Source organism: Carassius carassius, chromosome 16 (genome assembly GCF_963082965.1).
Source record: "Carassius carassius chromosome 16, fCarCar2.1, whole genome shotgun sequence".
Lineage (NCBI taxonomy): Eukaryota > Metazoa > Chordata > Actinopteri > Cypriniformes > Cyprinidae > Carassius > Carassius carassius.
The window spans coordinates 3,940,769-3,967,684 of record NC_081770.1 but is presented as its reverse complement, the minus strand read 5'-3'; the positions used below and the strand labels follow the sequence as shown (position 1 = coordinate 3,967,684).

The following is a 26,916-nucleotide window of genomic DNA, read 5'->3' as shown; positions in this document are numbered from 1 at the left end:
CACCAAACATACAAAAAATAAAATGGTTTCTGACAGTCTTGTTACTTTCGAACCACTAATAGTCTGCTGTCTTCTCCCCCTCTCTCTGTCTTTCATCCCTTTCTTTGGGGTGTTTTTTTTTCTCCCAGGTGCTCTGCAGATAGAAAACACTGAGGAAACCGACCAGGGGAAGTACGAGTGTGTGGCGTCTAACGTGGAAGGCGTCCGATACTCTTCCCCTGCCAACCTGTATGTGCGAGGTAGGGAGCAACCTGGCTTCGGAGACCATCGAAAACAACCAATTAGAGATGCGCGACTGGTCACATGACCTGTTGTATATTAACTAATAGAGTCTTTACACTAAAGCACATATTGCATATAATAAGATATGCTCATTTTCAATACTTAATGGGTAGTTTTTAGTCTTCTCTTTGGCGAGCAGAGCAATGGGTCGTTCAGGTATGTTGTATAATCAAGTTTTTTAGGTTGAAGAGGATAATGGTAAGTCTTGATTTTGATTGGCCAATGCTATAAACCAATCAAAATGCTAATCTTATTCCCTCCAAAAAGGTAAAAAGGTAAATTGTTGCAAGGTGAACAATATGCATGTAGCTTATTACAAGTGTATACATTCAAAATGTAACATGCTAACAAGTAATTGCTAAACCTGTCTTGGTTCAGTGATTATTATTATAATGGAACGACTGTTTTAAGGCATTGCATTAGCACAGGCGACTCTTTCTGCTAACCTTAAGAGGAGTTGAATCTCCAGGTTGACGATTTTAATAAATCTTGGCAGATGCATTTTGCACATGTATTATTTATTTAATGCATATTTTAAAAGACAGTGCATGGGATGGGTTTACCCGCTGTGTACCAAATAACTTTGTTCCGGATAAATTATTCACCGGCCATTATAAAATGGGTCAGAGAGTTGTCTTTTCATTATTATAGTTATTATTGTTCTCCAACTAGAAAAGATGCAGATGCTCCATTTAAAAATGACAGATACCGTTTTAATTAAACTTATGTCATTTACTCCCATTAATCCAAACCAGTCTGAATTTAGTTCTTCAGTAGAATGCAAATGATGAGATTTCAACCTTAGACTTTATTTACTTTCATTGAATGGACAAAAAATATCTTCTTTTGTGTTCTACAGAGGTACAAATAAGGTTGAGTAAATGACAGAGTGATTATATGAGGGAAATGATCCGTTTATTAATTAATTTACAAATTATAAATGCATAGTGATTATCATAAATGATTGACTGTTGGTGTGTTTTATCAGTTACCACCAGTTATTTAAAGAAATAAACCACAAGAGGCCTTACTTTTACAGTGACATTACCATGGTAAGGGTATTTAAGGCACATTATGCCTTATAGCACCTCATTACCGTGGTAAAGTCCGTGTAAAACTATGACCTCATTTGGATTATCTCTATTTTACTCAGTTCTGAAGTATTTTAGTCATACAACTTTAAGAGACGTTAGATGTTCAGTTGTATTTGATCTGATGTCTGGTGACATTTCAGTAATTGGCCGACTGGAGATTTCTGAAATCCATTCAAATTACCACAGCGATAGATAATTAATTCAACATAGGTATGCTAATGTCTCACTGATTATGCGCATACTGCATTAAGTATCCCGTGCCCTTTGGTTTTGTTTTCAAAGCTTAATCATTGGGTACAATCAAATGTTTTCTGTTCTAGAGTTAACTGCACTTGAAATTAGCAGCTACGATGGAGAAAACTGCTCAGCCGTTTATACAAGCAAAACTGCATTTACATGTCGCATAATAGCGCGACGCCTTTAGAATCGGTTGTCTTGATTGTAGCTGCTAACTTTAATGCTAATTATGTGGGGTTTTATTTGTATGGTCGGTTTGATTTGGTTTGCACTTTGGGTTGTTTCATTGATTTCTGTTTTTGTGTCTTTGTTTTGTTTCTGTAATTAAAGCCGCAGTGGCAGCTCTTCAGGCGGCTAAAGACCTTGTAATTTTGCATTGTTATAATATGCTTGAATAGACGCCAGTGGCTGAACGCAACCACTGGGGTGAATCAAACTGTTTGGGTCTAAGCAGGTTAACGTGGCAGACATGTCGCGTGTCACGCAATAAATAATCAGGCGACATCAGTCAGAGAAATGTAGCAGCTAAAAGCCTTGAGGTGGCCTTTTTTACTCTCTCTGTGTTTCCCCTATTTTTCTCTTCTCCTCATGTCATTGTGTTCTGCATCAACCCCTTTACATCCCTCAGAGCTTCGAGAAGGTTGGTGTGTTTTTTCTTTTTTCACTTTTTTTAACCCACATTAAAAACGCAAAATCAACATGTATTAAAACCTTAACCTTGACTGATCTATTGGAAGGATCATTGGCGATTCGGAGTTTAAAATTAAGCTGATAAATAACTTAAATTCTGAGAGATTTGATTTAATTGCATAAACTAGTACTAACTAACCCGCTAATTCGGGTTCGTTTTTCTTTTTATGTTTAAGTTTGCATTGTGGGGCCTTTTCTCTTTTGCATCCTTCAGTATTGCTTTTGCCCAAAGAAAATGCTTATGCTGTCATGGATATCTCGCATTTGAAAGTAAACCACAGCCTGATGCATGATGGGAGAATGTAACTGCGCTTGCATGCCTCGAGACGCAATTCCTTTGGCTGTCGTGTTTTGTTGCATTCCTGTGTTCTTGTGAGGTTTATTATTTTCTTTGTTTTTTCCAAAACGAGAATTCAAGCCTTTGTTGGCTACTTATTCAGTCCATTCCTTGTGTTGTGGTGTTCTTGTGATGTGCACCCTTAGTTTTGTTCATTTTCGACTCCCTTTGCGTTCTTGTTTCTGGTTTGTTAGATGTGGTTTGTGTTTCTGTGCTCTGTCGTCTCTTGTAAACTCTTTCTGCAGACAGTTTTCCCACCATCTTCTCAATTACAAAGCCGTTCTTCCACACGAAAGCTTGCAAATTCCCATTCTGCTAATTCGTTTTTTGTGCCATGTGGATCATTGGCAGATATAATGATCTCCGCACTTCATGTGGCCCCCCAGAAAATAGGCTTTATTCCAGAGCCGCAACAAGCTAGCGATATTTCCTTGTGATGACTGACTGCCTCTTGCTCTTTTGCAATCTGCAGGCTCAATCAAATTAGGATTTATCATCCGCTCGAGTCCTGGTTGCCAGTGTACATCTGAAGTGTTTTTTATATCACTGAGACATGCTTTATTAAAACCCCCAAATTGGACCAGAACAAGCAGGTGCTTTGTTTGTGAGTCTCTCTATGTTAATCCTTCGCTAATGCAACTCAGCGGAGTAATTGCACGCCTGTTTCTTATGCATATCGAAGTCCCATCGGCCTTTTGGCTTTAGGTAATTTAGCTTTACACGTTGGTTGCATGCAGAGCTGTAGGAACCACTACAATATTTACCCTTTTTATGCTCGTCCACACACTTTTGAGGAGATTTTCCAAATCTTTGTCTTTTTTTAGAAGCGAAAATATCTAAAAATACTTTTAAATTTTTTTTTTAATTTACTTGAGAGCCAAAAGTGTGTACATTAAAATTCTGTATTAGTTCAAATTGAAAAAAAAATCTTATTCATTTGGCATTTTTAAAGCAAAAAAACTTAGATTATTGGATTAATAATATCTTCAAGATTACATTCAACTCTTTTAATTTAAATTAAATGTACATTTTAAATGATATTGAAATATCTTAGTTTTTTTTCTTGAGCCTTTGCAAGAAATGTAAATCTTTCTTAAAGTTTAATTTAACTCATTAATGTTAAGTTTAAATTGCAACTACTTGTATTATAATAACAATAATATAATTATGATAATATAATATAACTTAATATTAACATCTATATTATCCATTCTTCGGTCGTTCCAATTCTTTTTTTTTTTTTTTTTTTTTTTTTTTTTTAGCTGTATAATGATAAATCAGCCGGAAAGCTTGCATTTAATCTGATAACTTTGTCTAATTGTGCGGATAGCTCATCGCTCTCCCCAGTGTAGTGATGGTTCAGATGGCCGTTTGTCTGTCTGTCAGGGATAATGACATAGAATAAGGCTCTACTTCTCTTTGCTAATGCTAACGTGTGCCGACTGTCTCGTGTTGTCTGAGACTAAATGGCTATCTGAATTATTCAGTTTTTACAGACACTGTGTTGTTGGGAGGGGGGCGACGCCACATGAATTGAGGCTATAAATAATGAACTGCGCTTTGCCGCTACTCTGTCTCTTAGGGTCTGGCATTTATTGACAGAGCTTTATTTTTCATATCCGGCTGTTCCCACTGTGATATCTGTGCCCCATTTACCCTGATAGCTTGTTACTGCTGCCTAGCATGTAGATGGTGTAACAGACTGAGCATATAAGCATATAGTATATATAGTATGTAACCTAGCTGCACACTAGCAATAACAAAAATACATTTTGAACATTAAAGAAATGCTAGTGGATAGCATACTGTAGCTTGAAAATGAGACCAGTAAAACATTTTCAGTGTAAATGTTTAATTTAAAGAGTGTGTTAGCCACTAGAATTGCATGTTTTCTAAAAAAAAAAAAAAAACTCAAATGCTGTTTTTGTGAGCTAATGTGCAGCAAAAAAAAAATATATATATAAACATTTCAATTCCATTTACAGCATTTAATGGCAAGCCACTCTTTTCAAATATTCTCAATATTTTTTGACTAGATCTTCTTGTTAGCCGTCTACCGTCTATCTGTAAGCTAGTTGCCTCCGTATGGCAAAATTCCCCCTCTGAGCCTCAACTTATCTAGTTCTCTTCTATTTCGCGTGAAAAATTAATAACAGAAATTATGATTCTTCTTGTTCCAATGAAGTCGATAATCTTTCATTGTTGCCGCCTGACAATGAAGCTCTTAACCGTTCCGCCATTTAACTCCACAAAATGCCAAAATGTTAAGGATACAAGATCCCAGAATATTTCCAGGGCATTATTAATAGCAATTAGCCCCCGAGATGAGGAAACAAGACCTAAAAGATCCACTCTGAGATGCTGGAAGACTGAGCTGTACCGAATGCCATGCTAAATGCGATGAGTATGTTCAGCGTATGCGCATGGAGATGCATGTGAACCCCACTGCCACCACTTTGGGATGTTTTGCATGTCCTTGCATGCTGTGTTGGTATTCAAATAGAAATGCAAGCTAGATCACACCCTCAACTTGTGGAAATGAAGGCTAACTTTGATCCGTAGTGTCAAAAAGTGACAGGTTTTGGTGCAAAATCTAAAATGCAGTTCAGTCTGAGGATTTAGATGAACACTTCTCATGCATTGACCAGACAATCAGGAGGTAGTGTTTTACAAATGCACCAATTTTCATTACTAGAACTGGTCCGAACCCCAACTGAGGCTGCTTTGCATTGCAGTGGCGGAGGTGTGTGTGTGTTAATACAGGGAATCCCGTATTTGCATGCAAATAGCCTCGCTACCTTCAAGTAAAATGTATTATTGTGGGTTTTGGACATCAAACAGGGTGTAATCTCAGCTTCAAGTTGACATTAAAGGCTGCGCACTATTTCAGCTTCCCTTCCTACCTTCATTTTGGGGCTGGACAGACTGTCTCACCAAAATGGCCGCTAATGTCCACCTTAGATTCTTCCTAGTCAGGAAGCACAAGGAGTGAGGCACTCTTTGGCCTTTTGATTTTGTCTTTCTCTGTGCGTTGTAAGACCTCATGAGTTGTTTTTTTTCTCCACATTGGGCTTGAAATGGGATTTCGTATCTGGACCTCAAAGAGATTGTTCTCGGCCTGCTTGATTCCTGGTCATAGTGAATGAGGAGCATGTCCATCCGATTGGACTGTTATATAATTCTCCAAATATCACAGCGGAGAGCAACATCAAACATCAGGATTTTAGCTATAGGACCATGTGTCAGGACTTAGATAAAGCACAGGATGGCTTCATGCGATGGCATTTCAAAGGCTGATACATCGATAGCAACAGCCATAAATGTCAACATGCATCTGAAAACATTAGACCTGATTATGATTCCCCCCTTTGCCACAGTTTATTTGAGTGTGATGCTTTGTTGCCTGTGACTCTGAAGTTTCCAGGCTCCTCGCGGTCTTTTCAAATGATTGTTCCATTTAGAAAATGACCCAATTACGTCTGACTTTTGATTAGAATCGGGAATGTTCAAGTGTAGATTGAGCATGTAACAATAGAATGAATAATTCACTGAATTTGATCCTAGGAAAACAAGCTGCAGTTTTTAGCCTCTTTATACTTGGTTTAATAATGGCCAAATGTTGCATCGCCCATTTTTAGGCCCACACACAATTTGTGTCAGCGCAACTCATATAGTATGTGTTTATTTAGCATTTTGGCTTATTTAAAATTTTTACCACATTTTACTATATTTATTTTCCTAAAATCAGTGCAGGAAATTCTTAAACATCAGCAAATTGCATCTGGGCCTCTCCATCATTAATTCACACTAGAAGAATCACGCTCGTCTTGTCACTATCACATTGCACTGTGTTCTGTCATTGTTAAAACAAACTTGCATTGCTATTATCTGTGTGTGCTGTGTCGAATTCACCAACTTCGACAGTTCAGTTGTGTTGATCCCTAAAATGTTGCACATGGGGAGGGTTGCATGCCTCAAATATGTGTTGACTAGCTGTAGGCCTGGTTGATAGTTTGGTGCCATTCCGTTGACGCCATTCCTGCAATCACTGTCATGCATGCACATTGTGATATGTGGGCTGCCCTTTCAACAACATTTGTTCAATATGCATTTATATGGGGGTGGGGGTCGTTTCAGTGTGTCATTGTTTATTTTAATGTTGTTTTTGTTTTCTAAACAAATAAAGAAGTATTTTTCCTGAATAAAAGGAGTGATCCAGGTTCAATGCAAATGTTGCTCTGTTGCATTTGTGGTGTGATGTTGATTACCAAAGAAAATAATTTAGGAAAAAGGATAACATTTCAGTTACGGGATTAAGGCGTGTTTTTAAAATAATAATAACAATTTTTATAGACGTTATCATCATGCCTCAAAATGCTATGGACAGAGCTTAACTACAATTGAACCTGGAAATTTCCTAGAAATAAATGACTATTTTAACTTAAAAAAAAATAACAAAAGAATCAGAAACAAAATGAATACATTTATTATAAAATGCCTTTAAAAAACTTTTAAATATTATTATAAATGAATGACAAAGTTAACTTGATCTTGTTTTACTTCATGATTATGAAATGGATTGAGTTATAATGTGTTTTTCACTCACTGGACAAGAACTGAGATTATTCGTCACACTGACTCTCTGAAACTGTGAATATATTCATGTTTAATTAGAGTAGAGCCTGTTAACTTGACTAACTATAACCATATTTCTAAATTTTAAAGTTCTTAGTAATGTTTATTTTCTAAATGTTCTAAACATTCAAACTAGATTTAAACCCACTGAACTTTAAATGGTGTTTACAAAATCAGGACTTTATGCTCTTTGGCTGCTGTTGTCCGAGGCGATGGTGAGAGTTTAATCATGTATTTCAAGCCCCATTGTGTGAGAAGTCAAACCAACATGCTTTTATATCAGTTGGCCCAGAGTTACAGTCTCCTCTTTGCCCCAGTTCCCACCTCTCACTCCCTGTGTTATTTCCCTTCTGTCTCTGTCCCAAATGTATGTCCACCATGTAGTCTTTCCCGTCTGTCTGGTTCCCGTCTGCTGTCTTGCAGCCTAGGTCTTGTTCTGCTTGTGCCCAATCTTTACCTGTTGTTCCTGTCCCCGTTGTGTCTTTGTGGGGTTGTAAATTTGGTTTAAAGTTTGGTTGTTGTTTTTTTTTAGCTAGCCCCAACACCCATTTCTGTCCCTCTGTCTTTCCTTTCTCCTCTTTCCAAATGTAAATGAGGCATGACCCCCTCACCACTCGCCATCTTAGTACACACCTAGCACCACCCTACTTCTTAATTCATTGTCATTTTACATCCACTGACATCAATAAGGCAGTTGCCTTGAAGATTCTTGGGGGACCAAACTACAAAGTTTGGTGCAATACTAAATTTTACATGTAACAGGTAGCACTTCTTTAACCTGAACGCTACTACTAGTAACATCTGTATTCTAATTATAAATGCGCTGTTCCAAAACCTTGCAAGATAACTACCTAGATGTATAAATGTACACCTAACACCCAGTGTTTCATAAACAACTTTATATTGCTTTCTAACATAGTAATATGCGAATGGCATGAATCCTTGAGGTAAAAAATCAATCCCAAAATCCACACAAAAAGTTTATGGAATCATTTCATTTAAGATATTTCAGTCTAACTAAAAAATTACCGCTTTACCCAATAAATGTGGCAGACTGAATCGGAAACAGTTGTGAGTTGGGTATTTAGAATATTTGTTGAAAGTTGCCTTAGAAGGTATCTACCTAGGCATCTTGCTAGGTTTTGGAACAGATTCTGTATTTTATAGTCTTATATGTTTCCATTTTTTCTTGACTTTGTAACGAGTCATGTCAAAATAGCAAGGTTACCAAGAATGAACATGCCAGACAGGCTATTAAAAAAGCCTGTTGTACAACCTGGCCAACTCCATATCTGCCATGACTCATATCGAACCCTTTCCCCCAACAGATCCTTCATCTTTTCTCTCGTGTGTAGGTTTGGCATCTCAGTAGTTGAGGTGCATAGCTGTCATCATTGTTGACTAGCATCTGTATAATTTTCTTTCTTTTTATTGTTTTATTGATGTGTGTGATAGTTAGTTTAGTTGAACCAACACCTAATTATTGACTGAATCCAGAACGTCCGCTGTAACTTTTGTGTTACGTCTAGCCAAGACCGTAATGTGACAATACGATCCTGTCACATTACGTCATATTGGCTGGAGACCATAAAAAAAAGCCTTTCTCTGCAATAAAGTGGGTTTCCCCCTTGTTCCTTTTCCCAACCCTTCCCTTTCTTCCTCTTTCTGGCTCTTTTGCGCATTCTTTTCTCTTATATTTCTCTTTTTTTTCCTCTCCAGTTGTCTTTTGTCCGGGCATGCTAGCGACCCTTCAGTTATATTCCTCTATGCATTTTATCTCAGATTCTTCTCTCTGGTTTTATTGTTCCCATTTACTCTTTGGTTGACCTCTACCTATTTCTGCATGATGTCTGTGAAAATGACAGCTGCATCTATCAATGGAAACGTGTCAGATCTTAAAAAGGCTTTGTCCAATTGATCTACTCTCAACCACAAAAATCTGATTAAGGTTTCTCATCTTTAGTCCCTCTTGGAGGGAATCACATTACTAGTGCATGTACGTACCAATGTGTACGTACAGTCATACATATGTAAGTTTTCCTTAGCATGGGCAGATAAAAAAAAAAATATATCAAAAAAAGTTTTGTTGTTCACACTATTTTATGCATATAGTTTTTTCAGTAAAAAAAAATCTGCTTCCTAACAGTAATTCATGCTTTTCATTTTCTTTACTGTAGTTATAAGCCACATAGAGATCTCATTTTAAAGATGAGAAACTCAATAGATTTTTGTGAAATTAATTGTGCTGTGATGGGTCAAATATTAGTCAATGGAACCTTGTTGCAATGACCTTGTTGCTTTAATGTCAATCTATATTGTTGGTGAAGCAGTTTTGTAAATTAAGTTTCTTTATCATTATTTTAATTTGTATAAACCTAAATGTTTGTGTAGTTTTAGTCTCATTTTTTTTTATAATATGTTGTAGGTTCTAAAGAAAGGCTCATTTTCATCGGCGTGTCATTACCTTTCTCTTTCTCTTTTTCTTTTTGCCATTCCTCCGCCCTTTGCAGTTCGTCGTGTGCCCCCGCGTTTCTCCATCACGCCCCCCACTACCCAAGAGATCATGCCGGGCGGTAGTGTCAACATCACTTGCGTCGCCGTCGGCTCACCCATGCCCTATGTCAAGTGGATGCTTAACTCTGAGGACCTGACACCTGAGGATGAGATGCCAGTTGGCAGGAACGTTCTAGAGTTAAACAGCATCCGTGAGTCGGCCAACTACACCTGCGTGGCCATGAGCAGCCTGGGCATCATCGAGGCTAATTCCCAGATCATTGTCAAGTGTAAGATTCCATTGAGTCCTACAAGGTCACTCGAAGGATCTCTGGTCAAAAGAAATTAAAACTAAGCCAAAGCAAGTATTTCAGATAGTGTTTAGTCCAAGTATTGAATGTTTAAGTCTATGGTATTTTCTTATCCCCCACTTGCAGCCTTGCCGAAACCTCCAGGTACTCCTGTCGTAACCGAAACTACCGCCACAAGTATCACCATCACCTGGGACAGTGGCAACCCTGAGCCTGTCTCCCATTACATCATCCAGTATCGCGCCAAATCTCCCGAAAGCAAGTTTGAGACCGTGGACTCCATCACCACCACCCGCTACAGCATCGGTGGACTTTCTCCAAACACTGATTATGAGATCCGCGTGTCAGCCTTCAACACCATTGGCCAGGGCCCACCCAGCGAACCAGTTGAGGCTAGGACTGGGGAGCAGGCTCCCGCCAGCCCACCGCGCAATATCCAGGCCCGTATCATCTCCCAGAACACCATGATGGTGCGCTGGGATGAACCCGAGGAGCCCAATGGACAGATCAAGGGTTATCGGGTCTACTACACAATGGATCCATCTCAGCCCATGAGCATGTGGCACATCCACAACGTACAGGACAGTGTGATCACCACCATTCAAAGTCTGGTGGCCTCAGAGACCTACACCATCAGAGTTCTTGCCTTCACGTCTGTAGGAGATGGACCCTTCTCGGATCCCATTCATGTAAAAGTGCTTCAAGGAGGTTAGTTTGTATTTTTTTTGTTTGTCTATCTCAAAAGGCCATTGCGCCAACAGTTTATCAATTTTAATAGTCTATTTTAAGTGCAGGGTGAGCGAAAGATGTAGAATGGCGGGTTTCGCAAATGAAGAATGTTTGTTGCAAATATTGGGTGAAGCAAATTGAATTTAGAGATTGATAAAGTTTGTTATTTTGTTTTTGGTGGCCTAACAATGTAGCAAGATGAGCTTAGTGATGGTAAAATGTCTGTTGTCACTGTTTTTTGAATGCTAAAGATGTAGCAAGCTAAGTTTCGCAATTGGAAATGTACATTGTTATTGGTTGAGCTAATGGCGTAGGAAGGAGAGTTTTCAAAATGTCTACTGCTATTATTTAGCAATTGACAAATGTCTGTTGTCAGTGTTTGGTGTGCTAACAATGTACAAAGGTGAGTTTTGCCATTGAAAATGTACATTGTATAGGTTGAGCTAATGGTGTAGAAAGATGAGTTTAACAGGTGAAAAATGTCTGTTGCCAAAATTGGGGAACTAATAGTGTTGAAAATTAAATTTTTGGTTGAGCTAATGGTGAATTTGAAACTGCAATGAAAGCAAAAAAATGTCTCTTGTCAGTTTTTGGAGGGCTAATGATATAGCAAGGTGAGTTTCACAATTGAAAATGTCCTTTGTGAACAGAGCCGATTCACCCTATACGCAAAATATGCAAGGTGCGTAGGGCCCCCAAAACACCCAGTAGTTGATTTAATTTTAGTTTAGTTTTTGAATTTGTCCAGTTCAGTTTAACAACTGAAAAATGTCTGTTGCTAAAATTTGAGGAAGCTAATAGCAAATTAAATTTAGTGAGTGCAAATATCTGTTGTCAGTGTGTGGTGGGCTAATTATGTAGCATGGTTTCGCAATCAGAAATGTCAATTTTTAGTATTAGGTCAGGTAGCAGTGTAGAAAAGATGTAGAAAAGTTACTTTAGCTTTGGAAATGTCCATTTTTATTGTTGTTGAGTCAAAAACACAGCAAGATGAGGTTAATTATTGGTTATGAGTTGGCAAGATCAAATGAGCAATTGTAAATTTCAGGGTTACAAAATTGTAAATACACTAACCTGGTAATGAGAGTATTTTTTTCAACCACATTCATTTTCAATCACATTCACTAATTTTACAGTTGTAAATCTTTTTATTTATAAAATTTCTTGTCTATTAAACTGACAACACTGGCTCCATTTGTAGTCCCTGGACAGCCGACTAACTTCCAGGTTGGTGAGGTGTCAGACACGAGCGTTGAGCTAACATGGGAACCGGCCTTTGAAAAAGAGGGAATCATCAGTTACGAACTACATTACAAAGAGGGCGGGCAAGAATCTCAGGTGCCTTCTTTACAAAAGACCTTCTCAAATACATTGTCAGGACCACTGTTGCACATGTCATTAGCAGTAACATTATTATTTTCCACCAAACAGGTAAAGAAAACATTCAGCCCAGCCTCTTCCTATGTGGTGGAGGGTCTGCGTGCAAATACAGAGTACTACTTCTCTCTGGCTGCTATCTCCAACAAAGGCATTGGGGCCTTCACCAACGAAATATCCCAAAGGACGTCCCAAGCCAGTATGTAGTCCATTTCCTTTCCTAAGGACCCGAATGTGAAGTGGTGGGGGGATCTAATATTGTATTTTCATTGAGAAAAGCCAAGACATAATGGCTATTTTGAGCTTTCAATGGGGTTGGGATACAACAACACTGTTTGAAAGGGCCACTGTAACCTTCACCCTCGCTTCCCAATCCAGGGATATTGTTTATCGACTCTGGAAATGTCAAGAGAAAATGATTGTCCGGTCCCTGGTTTATGACAGGTGCTCTGCTTTGGGATTTCTGGCAGTGGTTCTTTAAGTTGTGTTTGTTTATGCATCTAAATTGCACAAAACAGCATCACCTTCAAGCCAGAAGGGAGTTTTTCTACATGCAGGTAGCAAAGGTGATGTTGTTTTGATCAGAATTTTTTCCAAATGACTTAGCAAAGCTTTTGAAAAATTTCTTTCTGGACATGTGGAGAACTTGTTTTTAATAAGACGATAAAAACGAGCAGAACAAATTTGTGTAAATTGTTTGTGAAAACATTCTTATGTAAGTCACTGCAAACGCATCAAAGTTTATGTAAGAATGGTTGTACGTGCGATTTGCGTGCCCTCTTACTTTGATGTTTTAAACATAATTTTTTTAAAGCGTCTAAATGTTAGAGCCCAAACTTTTCAATGACCTGTGTTTAGTTTAATGGATTCCTCGCCCCTTGGATTGTGTCGCATGCACACACTTTTTCCTCTTTGTTTGGTTATTCTTTCATCTGGGTCTCTCTATGTCACAGTTATGTACTTCAGAGATTTCCTACATGTGAAACAAACAAATCAATGTGGGTTGATTGATCTGCAGCAAGCGTGCCATTCGGCTCCCCTGCGCGCTCCCTTCTTTCTTTCTGTGTTCGTATTTCTTTTTCATGTGTCAACAGCAAATGCACTTTTTTCCTCCCATGTGACTGAAGCGCACAAAATATTATTGACTCTGGGGTCTGCCATGGCTTTCCACCACATCTAGTCCCTCACTGTGTATTACTGAAAACAGCGCAGTCAGTGGCCACTGGAGCCTGCAGGTAGTCAGCATTTACACTGGGAGACTGGCTGAATTATTCAAGCCTCCGGCCCAAAAATACATCCTCGCTGAGTCGCATCATGATTCAGTGCATGAAATCATCAGTGCTTGTGGGGAACCTTGCAGCTGGCATGAGCCCTGTGCTAAAAAATTGCAGTTACTTGTCTTCAGCTTGTACAAACAAAAGGGTCCAGAAGTCTGAGAGCATGGGTGAATATGTGTCTTCTTTTTATTTTATTTTATAGTCTTTTATACCAAGCTAAGAGATATTTTAGATATTTCTCTGAGTGATTAAAATATAATTTTTTGGGGGCACAGAACACTTTCAGTTTCAGAGTAAATTAATTATGGGTAACAAATGCACTTGTGAATATGCCATTTCTACAATTCCACACGATGCTAGCTAGCTAGCTTCCAAGAAAAAATAAACAAAGACAAATGATGTGCACCTTCAAAATGATCACTATAATTGTGCTTAGATTAGTTTTTATGCTTTCATGTGTTTTAGTGTAAAGCTTAAAAAGTTAAAACTCAACATGAACTGCCATTCAGAAACGATTCTACTTCTGTAATCTGGCATGTTTCTTAGGGAAATGGGATATTGGAGGACAACTTTTTACAATCAGGAAGTGATTGGAAAATTGAAATTGAAAAATGAGACGTAAGTTGCCTTAGAGACAGTGTAACTTATTACATTTTGATGAAAGATTGCCTAGATAAACTTTTAATTCTGTGAAAAAATGTATGCATTTTCTTTTCATGATGCTCCTTTTGTTTAGAGGTTCCTTATATAAATTTGATTCTTCAGACTTGGATACACTTACAGTGAGAGGAAGATGCCAGAAAGCCATGGCAGCAGACGTGGACCATTTAAACTCATCTTCTGTTTCTACCTGTGCAGCTTGTTGGTGCAGAATGGGTGGGATGGGTTTGGTTGAGTGAGTGCTGAGATGCAGTGAACCTGCTGCATTGACACACAACGTTACACCTGGGCGTGAGAGAGCGAGCACTGAATGCATGTATTTCCTCCAATTCCCCTCGGGGGGCGCTCTGTTAATGCATCCTTTGACTTCTGGCATGTCTTACGCTGTGTGTGTCCCCTTCTGTTCCATCACTATATGTCTGTCCTGCTGTTGGTGTCTTCATATATATTATTCTGAAACAATGCAGTGCTCTTTCTACCTCCCTTTTGTTTTCTAGCTCTTCTGTTTCACTTTGTCTCCTGACATGAAACTAAAGCTCACCTGCTCCGGCTTGACGTCACCTGGTTTTAATTTATTTCCATTCAGTACACAGTTCAGTCAACTTTATTTCCTTTTGGTTTGGTTTTACTCAAACACACTTGAGGAGACAGCTCTCAGCATTTTTTTTTTTTTTTTTGCTCTTGCTATCAGGGTTAAATTTACTGTGACAAGCTCGACATGCAGCAGCAGTACTTAGCATTGCCAAAGCAAATCCATTAAACTAAAGGTGAGAGTAAGTATCCCGGTGGGATGGCCGTAGGCTTCTTGCTTGAGTTACGGGACTCCACTTTGTCCCGCAGGGTCTCACACAGATGGGAGACTTGTTTCACTACATCTGCCGACGTCTTCCCAAGAGCATAAACTAAAGTAGTGCAGATTTACCCATAACAAGGTCAGGGAGGCGACAACCTTGGACAGTTAGAAGCAATTTAGCACAAACGCCCCACAACCTAACAGATAAACAAACATTACAGTGTGGATTCCCGTGAGGTAAGTGACCGCCATTCAGTGGAAAGCCCAGTCTGCCACCTCACGTTTCAAAAGTCGGCCAACCTGACAGTCATATACTGTATGTAAGCGTATAGTGACCTTTAGATGCAGAACTGTCATATACACCAGCGAAATTGGTTCGCATCTCTTTACAACTATGCACAAGCTGGAAAGAGTACCGTGTCTTCACCAAGAGTTTCCAAGACACTAATTAGCCAGATTATACATGGATTACCTCTTCATAATATGTTTTGAACTACACCAAGTGGCAGACTGGACTTTCCCATGAAGGCGCAAAAGAAAAGTGTATCGTGTTTGTTTCTTTTTTGGTACAGTGCTGTTCATTTGATGCCCAGTCAGGTCACTGTTTGTGGGTCAGCCCACAGTTATGAGCCCCTGCAATGGTCCAGCAGAGAGTACTCACCTCACCCTCCATATCTCCCAACTCTTTGGAGGATATGTCCGAATTTCGAGGGTTAGTTGAGATAGACACTCCTGCTTCGACCAAGTGGGTGCCAGTGGGAAGTGCGCTTAAAGAGTCAATGGCTATTCAGTGATGATAAGGTTTCAAAACATGGTCATAGAGGGTCCACAAACTGGGGGCAAGGGTTTCTGCACCGATCTTCATCATGGGTTTAGTGCAAGAACATCTTTGAGGTCCACAAGTAGATTAAGTCCAGTAAGTTGCCAGCTTTTTAGCCAAGCAAATCTCTAATTACCATTATTTTTCACCTCTCATTTGGCTTATTTGAAGCAGAACAGCAATCTGGATAAAGTCAATAATTGTATAAGTAAAAATCAGTTGTTAACTCTTACTTTGAAGAGTGATTTCATTTGGAGGTCCACAGTCTTATCAATTGATGGTTACACTGATAGAAGCTAGGTAAACTAATTCCAACCTTTTTATCCAAACAAATCTGAGTTTTTCATCTCCCAATTGTCAGTGCTTCCATTTGGCATGGATCTGGATGATTAAGTCATAAATTATAAGTAAATGACTTTCAAATTTTGGTGTTGAGGCACAACTATGCGACGAGTGGGGCGGGGCAGAGAGACGTGGGAACAGGAGCGAGGCCGGTGGAGTGATTGGAGATGAGCGACACCTGCTCGACTCACCGGTCTCGAGTCCCACGGAGGAGATGGAAGGATATAAAACTGGAGCGACGACAGTGAAGGACGAGAGAGGACCAGGCCTGGGTTTTAGTTGGTGTTTGCTTTTTATTTGTGCGTGACAGTCGTCCGTGAGGGGCTGACGCGCTGTTTTGTCTTTATTTTGTAATTAAAGTTTTAGTTTGATTGTCCGCCGGTTCCCGCTTCCTCCTTCCCGAAGATTATGGAGTTTTTACTGTTACAAACTCTTTGTTTTTTTTTAATAGTCATTTCATTTTGAATGCTGACATTTGTTTGATGTATAATACACTCTCAGAATCATGAGTCTAAACCTTCAGGTAGTTCTGCAACTCTCAGATACCAAACTTTCTTGCCACACTCAAACCAGGTCAATTTATGAGCGCTAAATGCAAATACTCTACAAGAAAGGAAGTACATCTTCAGAATATATCTTCAAACGGAAGATGAAAGTCCAATAAAACTTTAATCTAATTAGTCCATTTGGTGAATAAACAAGGCTCTGAATAATGTCACTCACTGAACTCTCGGACACCTGCGATGAAAGCTGGTTGGTGACAGGACAAATCGGTAAATCATTTCTCAAACAAAAGCAGAAGTGGGCTGCTGATGTTTTGAATTGGGGAGGATTATATAACTTGGGTATGAATGTTGGGTGTCAGCGAGGTGCTAGCACCCTGATCTCAATCTTGTGGACCCTCAGGCTAGTGTAAAGAGTGAATAGTGCAGACTGATGAAAGCACTGGGAAAGCTCTCTCCATCCGACCAAAAAAAAAAAAAAAACATCCAGACATTTACATTATTGAACTAAACCAATGGAGTAGGCTAAATGAATGTGAATAGTTTGAATTTAGCTGTATTGGATGAGCTTGGCAGTAGAGGGAGAGGGCTGAACCCAACTGACTCTGGGGAAACGTAGCCTCCCTGGAATCAGGTGCTTGTGGTAAGAAAGTCTTTAAAAGTTAGTGTTTGAAGATGTCAGGTACGTATAATGTGCAGGAAAATGCTTTGTGTTTTTTGGTTTTGTTTCGTTTTTTGCCGTTTTTAATGGTCTTACTTTCTGTTCGAAGCTTGGTGGCTTTCCATGATTCTTCTGAGTTGACATTTCGGGTCCTAACATTTTCTTTCCAGCCATTATTTTGCAGAAAATTTTCCTCATTTTCCTGTAATCCGTTTTGAATGATTTTGTTTTGCTTTCCAACGATGGTGCTCATCCATTTGAATTTCAGTCACAAATATGTTTTATCCCTGTCTGTCTGTTTCCCACTCATTCATTTGTGTTACTTATGGCTTCAGGGATCAGCGAGACAGAGTAACTTTTAATGCTCGATTTTACAATGGAGATAAATGTTACGGCACTTTAAATAGCATAATGCATTCATATGCACAAGCATTTAGTGATCAGAGACCCTGTGCATTTCAAACAAGACTTTTATATTGATTTAGAACTGCACAGATGTTATTTCTGATATGTGCGAGGGAAAGTACCCAACAAAAGAAAAACTACGAAATACTGCAATGAATGGCCTTCATTCAAATGCAAATAATGTGATCTGTTTTTCCCTCATGGTGGAAATATATCCTGAGAGCCCAGGGTATTTACTGTGAAAGATGGGCTAAACCTTTGTCTTGTGTACAGCCGCTCATAGTTGGATAAACTGCTGTATCTTACGCCCAACATATGTGGTGTTACTTCTAGATCTGTGACACAGAAATCAAGCCAAAGTTAAACCTTCATGCTTCATATTTCTGCATGCATACCAAACACCCTGACCCCTTCAAAACCAAGCTCTTCTGTTTGCATTTGCCCTTTGTGTTTGTTTTCCTAGTTTGTTTTTTCTTATGTTTCAGTATGTCTCTGCTTGTTTTTTTCAGTTGGTTTTTCCCTTTTATCATTTTCTTTTTCTCTTTCCCATCTTTTCGTTCTTTGTTTTCCACCCCTCCCCCTCCCCTTTCCCAAACCTGAGCAGAGCCCTCCGCTCCCCCTCAAGACATTAAGTGCTCCAGCTACAGCTCCACCACCCTGATGGTAAGTTGGCTCCCTCCGCCAGCCGAGAGCCAGAACGGGGCACTAGCCGGGTACATAGTGCGCTACGCGGTGGTGGGGGCCGGGGCTGAGGTCAACACGGAGCCCGTGGAGGAGCCAGCGGTGTCCCCCAGCTCTAATCAGATCCAGCTGCAGCGGCTGGAGAAATGGACCTTGTACAGAGTCACCGTGGCGGCCTCCACCAGCGTAGGTCCGGGCCCCGAGAGCGAGCCGCTGATGTGCCGCACAGACGAGGATGGTAATTTTAAATTAGTCTTTTGACTTGTTTTCTAGCTGAAATAACTAAAGGTTTGCTAGAAGAGAAATTTAATTGACAAACAACACTGTATAAGATACAAATATTTGTTTTCATAGATTGAATTTGAAATCTACTCTGGAAAAAAATTAACAAAGAAATGGCTAAGTCACTAAGAAATGGCTAGTAAATTTTACAAATAAAGTAATTAACGTAATTACAAATAAATGGCCAGTAAGACATTGAATTAAACAACAAGCAATGAAAGATTGCATGCATCTTTAATCCGATGCATTTACATTGTGATTGTGCCTCAGATGCAGTCAAGAGAAACAGTCTGTAAAGGTGTGGACATAATGGTCCGTAACGTTAGAACAACAAAGGAACAGCACTCCTTAGGAACTTCTACAGAAGGTCCTATTGTTTGTCTCAAAGACAGAACTTTGGGAGAAGCTGAGATTCTTACAAGAGTTGAGATTTTTTTTTAAGACCAACAAGCTATCACCATTGTTACCTTTAATAAATTCTTCTCCTCACAAGAACTCTGGTCAAGCTTACTTATTTTATGTATTGGAGACATTGGCGAGTCACCCAAACCACTGCTAAGCCAAATTTAGATTTTAGTTGGTCAATTTACAACTTTGAAAAAACATTTTTTTTACAATATGTGAGTTCACCAAGACAAAATAAACTTTGTATTATCGTTCTCAAGTACATTGATCTTGTTTTAAATGTTTTAATTGTTTAACGTTTTATATTATTAGTTGTGTGGGTCTATTTCTTCACCTGATGTCAAGCTAAAAACAAACAAACAATTTTTCAGTTTGGTCTAATGCCATTGGCTCATTTCACTAAAAGACTGTACCTACTTTCCTACAGTCACCATATTTGATCTTATTATTTCCCCCATTCATTTTCCAGTGACCTTATTTGGTCTCTGACCAAGTTTAGTGAGAAAATAAATCCAAGATGGTGGATGAGGCGAAAGAAATGTTGATTATATGTCCATGTTGACAGCTTACTCTTTTCGGGACAAGATCTATTGACTAGCATTATGTGATAGAGGAAACATTGACTTAGCATCATTTTCATCCATCACTTCTCTCTGTAAAGCACTCGGACAGTTTATGAGCACTGAAATAAATCCAGCTAGAGTAAGAAATTGTGTCGGAAATTCCCCAGTGACAGCAGTCTTTCTCCATGACTGACAGCGCTATAGTTCAAGATACAAGCTAGTAATCAATACGGAGCACAGCCTTTCATTGGCGCTTTGGGCCGCCCTAGGATAGATGGTTTTGACAGGCCGGTCAACCACTGTTGGCGGGTCAGGAGTGAGGGAACGCTTCCCCAATACCTCTGCTGGGAAATCTTGTTTGACCAACCCACAACATGGAGATATTTGAGTAGCGATGCATTATGACAGTCACATCCTTGGAGACTTGTACTGTTATAGCATCTAATATGGAATAGTCAGGCCCCAATATACAGTGCATCCCCTTATGGCGTCTCTTATTGACCATCCAAGAAATCAGTCTCCACCTTACAGCAGTACTGAATGACCTGAGGTATTAAACATCAAGGCCTCGTATAAAAGGATTTTCATTAGCTTGCAGGTAAAAAACTCGCAAATTGATCAGTGCTCAGATAAGAAAGATAGTGAAATGGAAGGGGATGAAATGCTTGCTCGGGTATATGGGGGTGTGATATTACACTTGATTAAATGTCCCTGAAGATGGGCGCTTAATCAGCAGCCTGGTTTTCACATAATTGAATGTATGTACTAGCTGAGACGCAGGAGCTTAAGTTTCTTTTCAGCCATACAAAGTGGTGTATCGAACGTTCTTAAGGTGCTCAGTAAGGATTGGTACATTGCACTATTTTTAGATCACACAGAGAGTCTGTCCTTACCGAATCAGACGTAATTAAAGAACATTTTGTTTATATGGGACTGAAACTGAGGTCTGTAAAATATTTCATGTAGATCCTGGAATGTTGACGTTTTTAATAGCTAATAAATGTCAGGGAAGCCATGTTTACTAGTGGGTATTAGTGGATACTAGTTGAGGGTATGGTATCTCTGGAACCATGCTTGCTAGCTATGTATAAATTGGTGGATTGGTGAAAGTAATGTGCTTTCTTCAAGTCCGAGGGATTCATCAGTCTCATCAGGGTCGAAATATTTTTTTAAACTGACCTTTAATTTTGGTAAATAGTGAGTAAAAGAGTGGTAATCACAAAGTAAGTGACGAAGAAAATGGATGGACACGCACAGATATAAGCATTCATGTTGAAGTTCAAGTTTCAAGTTTAATTTTTATAATGAACTGAGGTGTGTAAAATGTTCAATGTAGTTTTTAACATTTTCATGCTTTTAAAGCCACAAAATATCTGGAAATTCATGTTTAGAGTATGAAATCTCAGGAACTATGATTTCTAGGTATGCATAAATTGGTAGATTGGTAGAAAAATTAGTTTTCTTCAAATTCATGTGGTTCAGAGTCTCATCAGGGTTGAAATATTTTTGTAACTGACCTTTAAATTTGATAAATAGTGAAAAAATTATAGACAATCGAGTGGTAATCACATAGTAAGTCATAAAGAAAATGGATGGACACGCATAGATATAAGCATTCATGTTGAAGTTCAAGTCTCATGTTAACACTTTTATTGTGTTGCAAGATTTTTATAATGAACCAAGGTGTGTAAAATATTTAATGCAAATTTGAACAATTTAGTTTTTTCAAAGCCTAAAAACATCTGGAAAGTCAGGTTTAGGTGTGATATATTAGGTGTGGTGATTGCTAGCTATTGGGGGTGGAACGGTACACAGATGTTTGGTACGTACCTCTCTTCGGGGGTACAATACAATCTCGATGCAACAAGAAAAAAATACCAATCTACTATGCTCAGTTTCTTTTCATTTATTTTGAACAGACAGTAATACAATTTACTATATTTTCCACCTAGATGTGAAGATACTAAATATTATTACATTGTTATATAAAATCTTCAGTAGGCCTACATATATACATACTCGGAATAAATTCTTGAAATATATTTGATTTAGTTCACAGGTAAACAAGGAGAAAAAACAGGGCAACACACAACGTAGCCTTTATATGCTGAGTTTCAGTTCATTTTTATGACAGGCTTAATTTGTTCACAGAAAGGAATCTCAAATGGCAGAAAGTGACATCCTATTTGTTTTCTTTTTTCACAAAAGCGCAATGTTTTGTTTTCAATGTGAGTGTACACAAATAAAAGCAGAGCTTTAAACAGTGATGCATTATTAATAAGACAATAAGTGTTTAAAGTTGATTCCGCTGGTATAAGAAAACAGTTGAAGTGATCGTGCCAGTGCACGTACAAACACACACAAAACACGTCAGTTCCAGCTTTGCTAACTTGACAGCACAGTTGGTACTTTATCAAAATAAAATACAGTGAACCAAACATAATCGCGCCCTCCTCTGTGTCACCGTTGGAACTGAAGTACACAGCCTATAATTTACATAATAAATAGTTTAGCATTCAGATATGTTACATCACAAATATGGAAATTTTATGGAATATTTGGATTTATGCCAAATGAGAGAAGTAGAATACACGGCGCAAAGCTCCATTTCACAAACAGTTGAGTGCACAACCCTTTAAAGTATACTCCATTGTCAGACTGTGAGAGACACATTCAGAGTCAGCACATGGTCACTGTCTAGTGGGCTTTGTTTTCAAGTGCGCAACTCACGGCATTCGCTGTTCTTCTGCTGGCGGTCTGTTGTCAAACAGCGTTGCATTACTGAGGGTGCCCCCTTCTGGATTGGGGCTGAATTGCCTGTATTCATTGAAAGGCCTCATGCACCGAACCGAGATGTCCGTACCATGACGGTTTGGTACAAATACATGTATCGTTCCACCCCTACTAGCTATGTATAAATTGGTGGATGGGTAGAAAAATGAATTCCCTTCAATTCCAACTGGTTCAGAGAATAAAGGTTCAGAAAAATATTTTTAAAAATTGGTAAAAAAAAAAGTGAAACATTTCTAGACGAGTGGGTTTTAATTTTGCTCATTAAAAACTAAAGATTATAATCAATGTGTTTTGATTGTAAAACATAAGCTTTAAATGACTTCTTATGTCACATTCATGATGAAAATGCTAATGCAGTCATCACTTCAACCATTACTCAAACTCATAGCATGTCATCTTTTCCCATGGCAGTTCCCGGGGCCCCTCCTCGACGCGTGGAGGTCGAGGTGCTGAACTCCACCGCCATCAAGGTAATGTGGCGCTCCCTATTGCCAGGGAAGCAGCACGGGCAAATCCGAGGATACCAGGTGCACTACGTCCGTGTCGAGAACGGTGAATCCCGTGGCCTGCCCCTCATAAAGGACGTCATGCTCGCCGATGCACAGGTATGTTAACGCAACGATGCCACTGTGCTGAAACAAAAAGGTTGTTGTTTATGATTTTTCTTGCCAATTTTCTTTTTAACTGACGTCATCAAGGGTGCGCAGACTATTGGTTAAGGTCTATTTTTAAGACACTGTTGCAGCAAATGCGAATTAACACACTCATGGCCACTGCAACAAATGTATGAAAATCCTTTCACAAATAATTTAATCTGTGAAGTTCTTTTATAGCCTCTAGAATGCTTTCCACAAGCAGTCCAAAACATCTTATCAGCCATTAGAATTGCACGGTTTTGTCAAACCTCTAATAAGTTTAACCTCTAAGGCTCTAATGTCACAGATAAAGTCAACAAAAGCTGATTATGTCTGCCGTATTGAGCGCCCCGAGAGCTCCACAGAAACATGAGGCACTTGAGCACTGCGGTCACAATTCAGACTTGATTTAAAAGCACAAGCAGCAAAAAAAAAGCAAAAGAAAGAAGAAAAAGCAAGCGAGAGCCTCTGGCTGCAACCTAAAATTATAATACAAGCTCCTGTCATGAAAACAGCAGTGAAATTACAGATAGAATGCGCCTTATTCTCCACATAGCTGCAAATATTACAGCTTTGAACAAACCGTGACGAAAGCTTTTGAATTTATCCCATTTATGTTTATGACAGAATCATTTACAGTTGTCATCTGCGTGGGAATTGGTTGATATTGTATCTATATTTGGGTCACGATACAATAATATCGATTCTGTTCTGTACAAAAGGTGTTTTTTTAATTATTTGTTTTAATCTGTTTAAATAACACAAACATGTATGTAATGATAAAACAATGAAATATTCATGTGAACATTTTTTATAAAAATAAATTTTTGCCGTTGAGGTGAGTTGTCCCAAAACTTTCGAAGACATCAAATTAATTTTGCTTCGCATAAGACTTGGAGCATTTCTTAGAAGAATAGCTGATGTGATCTGATATTAAATTCCAAAACAGCCTTTTTATACTCTTACTTAATGAAATGGTGAAGAAAAAACTGCAGGAATGACGTGCTCAGATAGTAGCGGCCACTCAATTTCCTGCCTCGTCTTCAATCTTCAACATTTTTTTCACTAATCCACACTGACCTACTTTAAAACACTCTGCCTTTCTTCCATTTCCTTGGCACTTTTACCTTGTTTCATCTTAAGCTTTCCTCTCTTTCTTTCTGTCTGTCTTTTTCATCTCTTTCAAACCGCCCTCCCTCTTTGTCCTCCTGGGTGGGGGATGTTAGTGGGAAATGGACGACACAGCTGAATACGTGAGTATGGCTGTCGGCGAGTGTTCGGTGTGATGTGAAAACCTGTGATGTTACATCAGACCCACTTTATATCTCAGTCATTGAACATGTTTATAGGCAGAAACTCAAATGCTGTTTTCTCTTTTTTTTATTGGCGAAATGTCATAAACGCTGTAGATCATATAGATTCTAGCATTTGTTTAATAGGCAAATATTTCTTCAAAAGCCATGTTCAGTGTATGATATCTCAGGAACTTGGATTGCTAGCTTTGTATAAATTGGTAGATTGGTAGAAAAATGTGTTCCCTTCAAGTCTTAGAGGTTCATAGAGTCATTGTGGTAGGAATATTTTCTAAACTGGCCTCTAAACTTGGTGAAAAAATTCTAGAAAACTGAGTGGATTCATACACCGATTTATGCATGGATGTTGAAGTCTCATGAAACCTTTTTTAACATTGCTTTACAAATTTTTTATAATGAAACTGAGGTGTGTAGATAATTCATGTAGATTTTCATTTTGTAAAGTTCAGATATTCAGAAAGCCAAGTTTAGGGCATGATATCTCAGGCTTTGCACAGTTTGGTTGATTGGAAGAAAAACATGAGCCTCATTAGGGAAGAAATATGTTTGTAACAGTCCTCTAACGTGGAGACAATCAAATAAACCCAGGTCATTAAAATAAGTCAGAAATAGTTTTGATGCATATAGATTGACACATTAGAGATAATGTGTCATGTATACCATTTTTTGTGTTGCAAGATTTTTATAATGAGCTGATTTTGGTCAGAGAGGAAACTGATGGAACCTCACGTCCAGTGTGTGTGTGTGTGTGTGTGTGTGTGTGTGTGAGATGGCGATAGAAAAATATTAATGGTGCACAGAGGGAATGATGTAACATCAGGGTTCCTTTATACCTGGCATGAAAGAGTGTGTTTTGTGCTGTGATGTTGTGCATTAAGTAAAGCAAAAGTACAAACAAAAACGAAGCTTATTTTTTGCAAAATTCAAGCAACCTTTTGAAGAAATGAGATATACATTGGTGTTATTTATTTTTATAAATAGATCATTTGTGTAACCCAGAAATTGCATGAATATCTTGAACTGGTTTGATGTGAAGCTCAATTCTCTGTAAGCCGCAGGACCCGCAGTTGATTTTTTTTCTCTACAAGCGCATGGCATTAATTTCCTCTCCGTCTTGCGCACTGATCAAAGCTCACTCGCTTTCACGTGAAATATTGGAAAATAGAAGGCCGTCAGAAGGGCGTGTGTGCTCACAGCTTACCGGCCGTCCCAAAGAGAAATTCATTATTCTGACCGTCTGTTTGCTCAGGCTCTCTGTTGAATTAATTCACAGACATGTGTCGTAGATGAGCAGGAATTGTAATCTATAACCTGGTCATGCTGGATGACATGCTAAATGCCAATAATAATGATCCACACTGCTGTAGAAATGAGGTGCACGTCTGAATATATATATATATATAGAGAGAGAGAGAGAGAGAGAACATTCTACATTAATTATTGATATACCTGTACAAATACATTTTATTTATATATATATAAACATATTGTTCTTAAATATATAAATGCATGTGTTTGTATTTAAATACATATAGTACACACACATATTTTATGTAAACAAAAACTTTTATTTTGGATGCGATTAATCGGGATTAATTGTGTGACAGCACTGATATATATTTTTTAATTTTATAATATTAGAGGTGTTGATATCAGTCATACATTCAGCATTAATGTGACAAGTTGCTAGGTTAATATACTAAAAAAAAATTTAAAAAAAAAGAGCAGAGAGCAGATTGCAGGGTGTGACATTGAAAAGATGGGAAAATGACGCGGGGTCTGTGCAGGTGACATGTAGTGAAGTCTTTAAAAAATTCAGTTCCCTAACATAGTGCTAACTTCCCTCTTTGTGTCCATTAACCACAGGAGATGGTCATCGGGGGCCTGCAGCCTGACACCACGTACTCCATCACTGTGGCAGCCTACACCACCAAAGGAGACGGAGCCCGCAGCAAACCCAAGCTGGTGGTGACTAAAGGAGCAGGTCGGTAATAATGTGGTTATCATTAGCCGAGCTCCAGAGCACCGCAGGCCAGGTGTTATGAGCTACAGGAACAAAATGAATCTTAAGGGACTTCAATCGAATAAGAAAAAACAAACATGGCCTATATAGCGTGTCTGGAGTACATAAAAGCTATAAAGGGGAACGTATAGCTGGGATCGTGCATTAGCGGTTAGTCACACATGGCCTGCTACTGCAACAAAGTTTAGTTTTCAAAAAACAAGAACTGATTTAGAGGGTTGAAGTTTGAGTTAGGCATTAGTGAGTCAGAATGATGGACTAGTTAAACACAGATTAGTAAATTAGCTTTCTAAAAATAAGCAAAACGGCATGCTAAAGTAGCATCTTTACATTTTTCCATTTTAAAGCACTGTCAAACTCAAAGTGTTCCTAGTTGTTGGTTTATGTAGATAGACTTTTTGGTTGCGTCCAAAATGTCCAAAATGTGTTGCCTTTTTAGGACTTTTAGAGTAGACTTTAGAAATGAGTCACAAAACATTAGCATTCTGTTATGCTATTTTAGCCTAATTGTACAGGGAAGTGAATTACTATTTCCATGCAAAGCTAATACCATTTTTATAAGTACCTTTTCTCTG

The 26,916-nt window shown here is 38.6% G+C and overlaps 1 protein-coding gene across 19 annotated transcripts in view; it reads left to right on the top strand.

Annotated features, from left to right (window-relative positions):
* Nucleotides 1–26,916, top strand: part of LOC132159463 (receptor-type tyrosine-protein phosphatase S-like) — a 194,036-nt gene that overhangs the window by 123,460 nt on the left and 43,660 nt on the right. For 10 of the 19 annotated variants that reach the window (XM_059568969.1, XM_059568975.1, XM_059568970.1 and 7 more), the window contains 9 exons: nt 129–239; nt 9,786–10,058; nt 10,206–10,787; nt 12,010–12,146; nt 12,240–12,384; nt 18,251–18,565; nt 22,782–22,975; nt 24,232–24,258; nt 26,185–26,302. In XM_059568969.1, the coding sequence (XP_059424952.1) occupies nt 129–239; nt 9,786–10,058; nt 10,206–10,787; nt 12,010–12,146; nt 12,240–12,384; nt 18,251–18,565; nt 22,782–22,975; nt 24,232–24,258; nt 26,185–26,302 (1,902 nt within the window). Of the gene's footprint in view, nt 1–128; nt 240–259; nt 2,254–9,785; nt 10,059–10,205; nt 10,788–12,009; nt 12,147–12,239; nt 12,385–18,250; nt 18,566–22,781; nt 22,976–24,231; nt 24,259–26,184; nt 26,303–26,916 lie in introns of those variants that run through there. The other 9 variants (XM_059568972.1, XM_059568971.1, XM_059568979.1 and 6 more) reach the window with 3 other exon arrangements.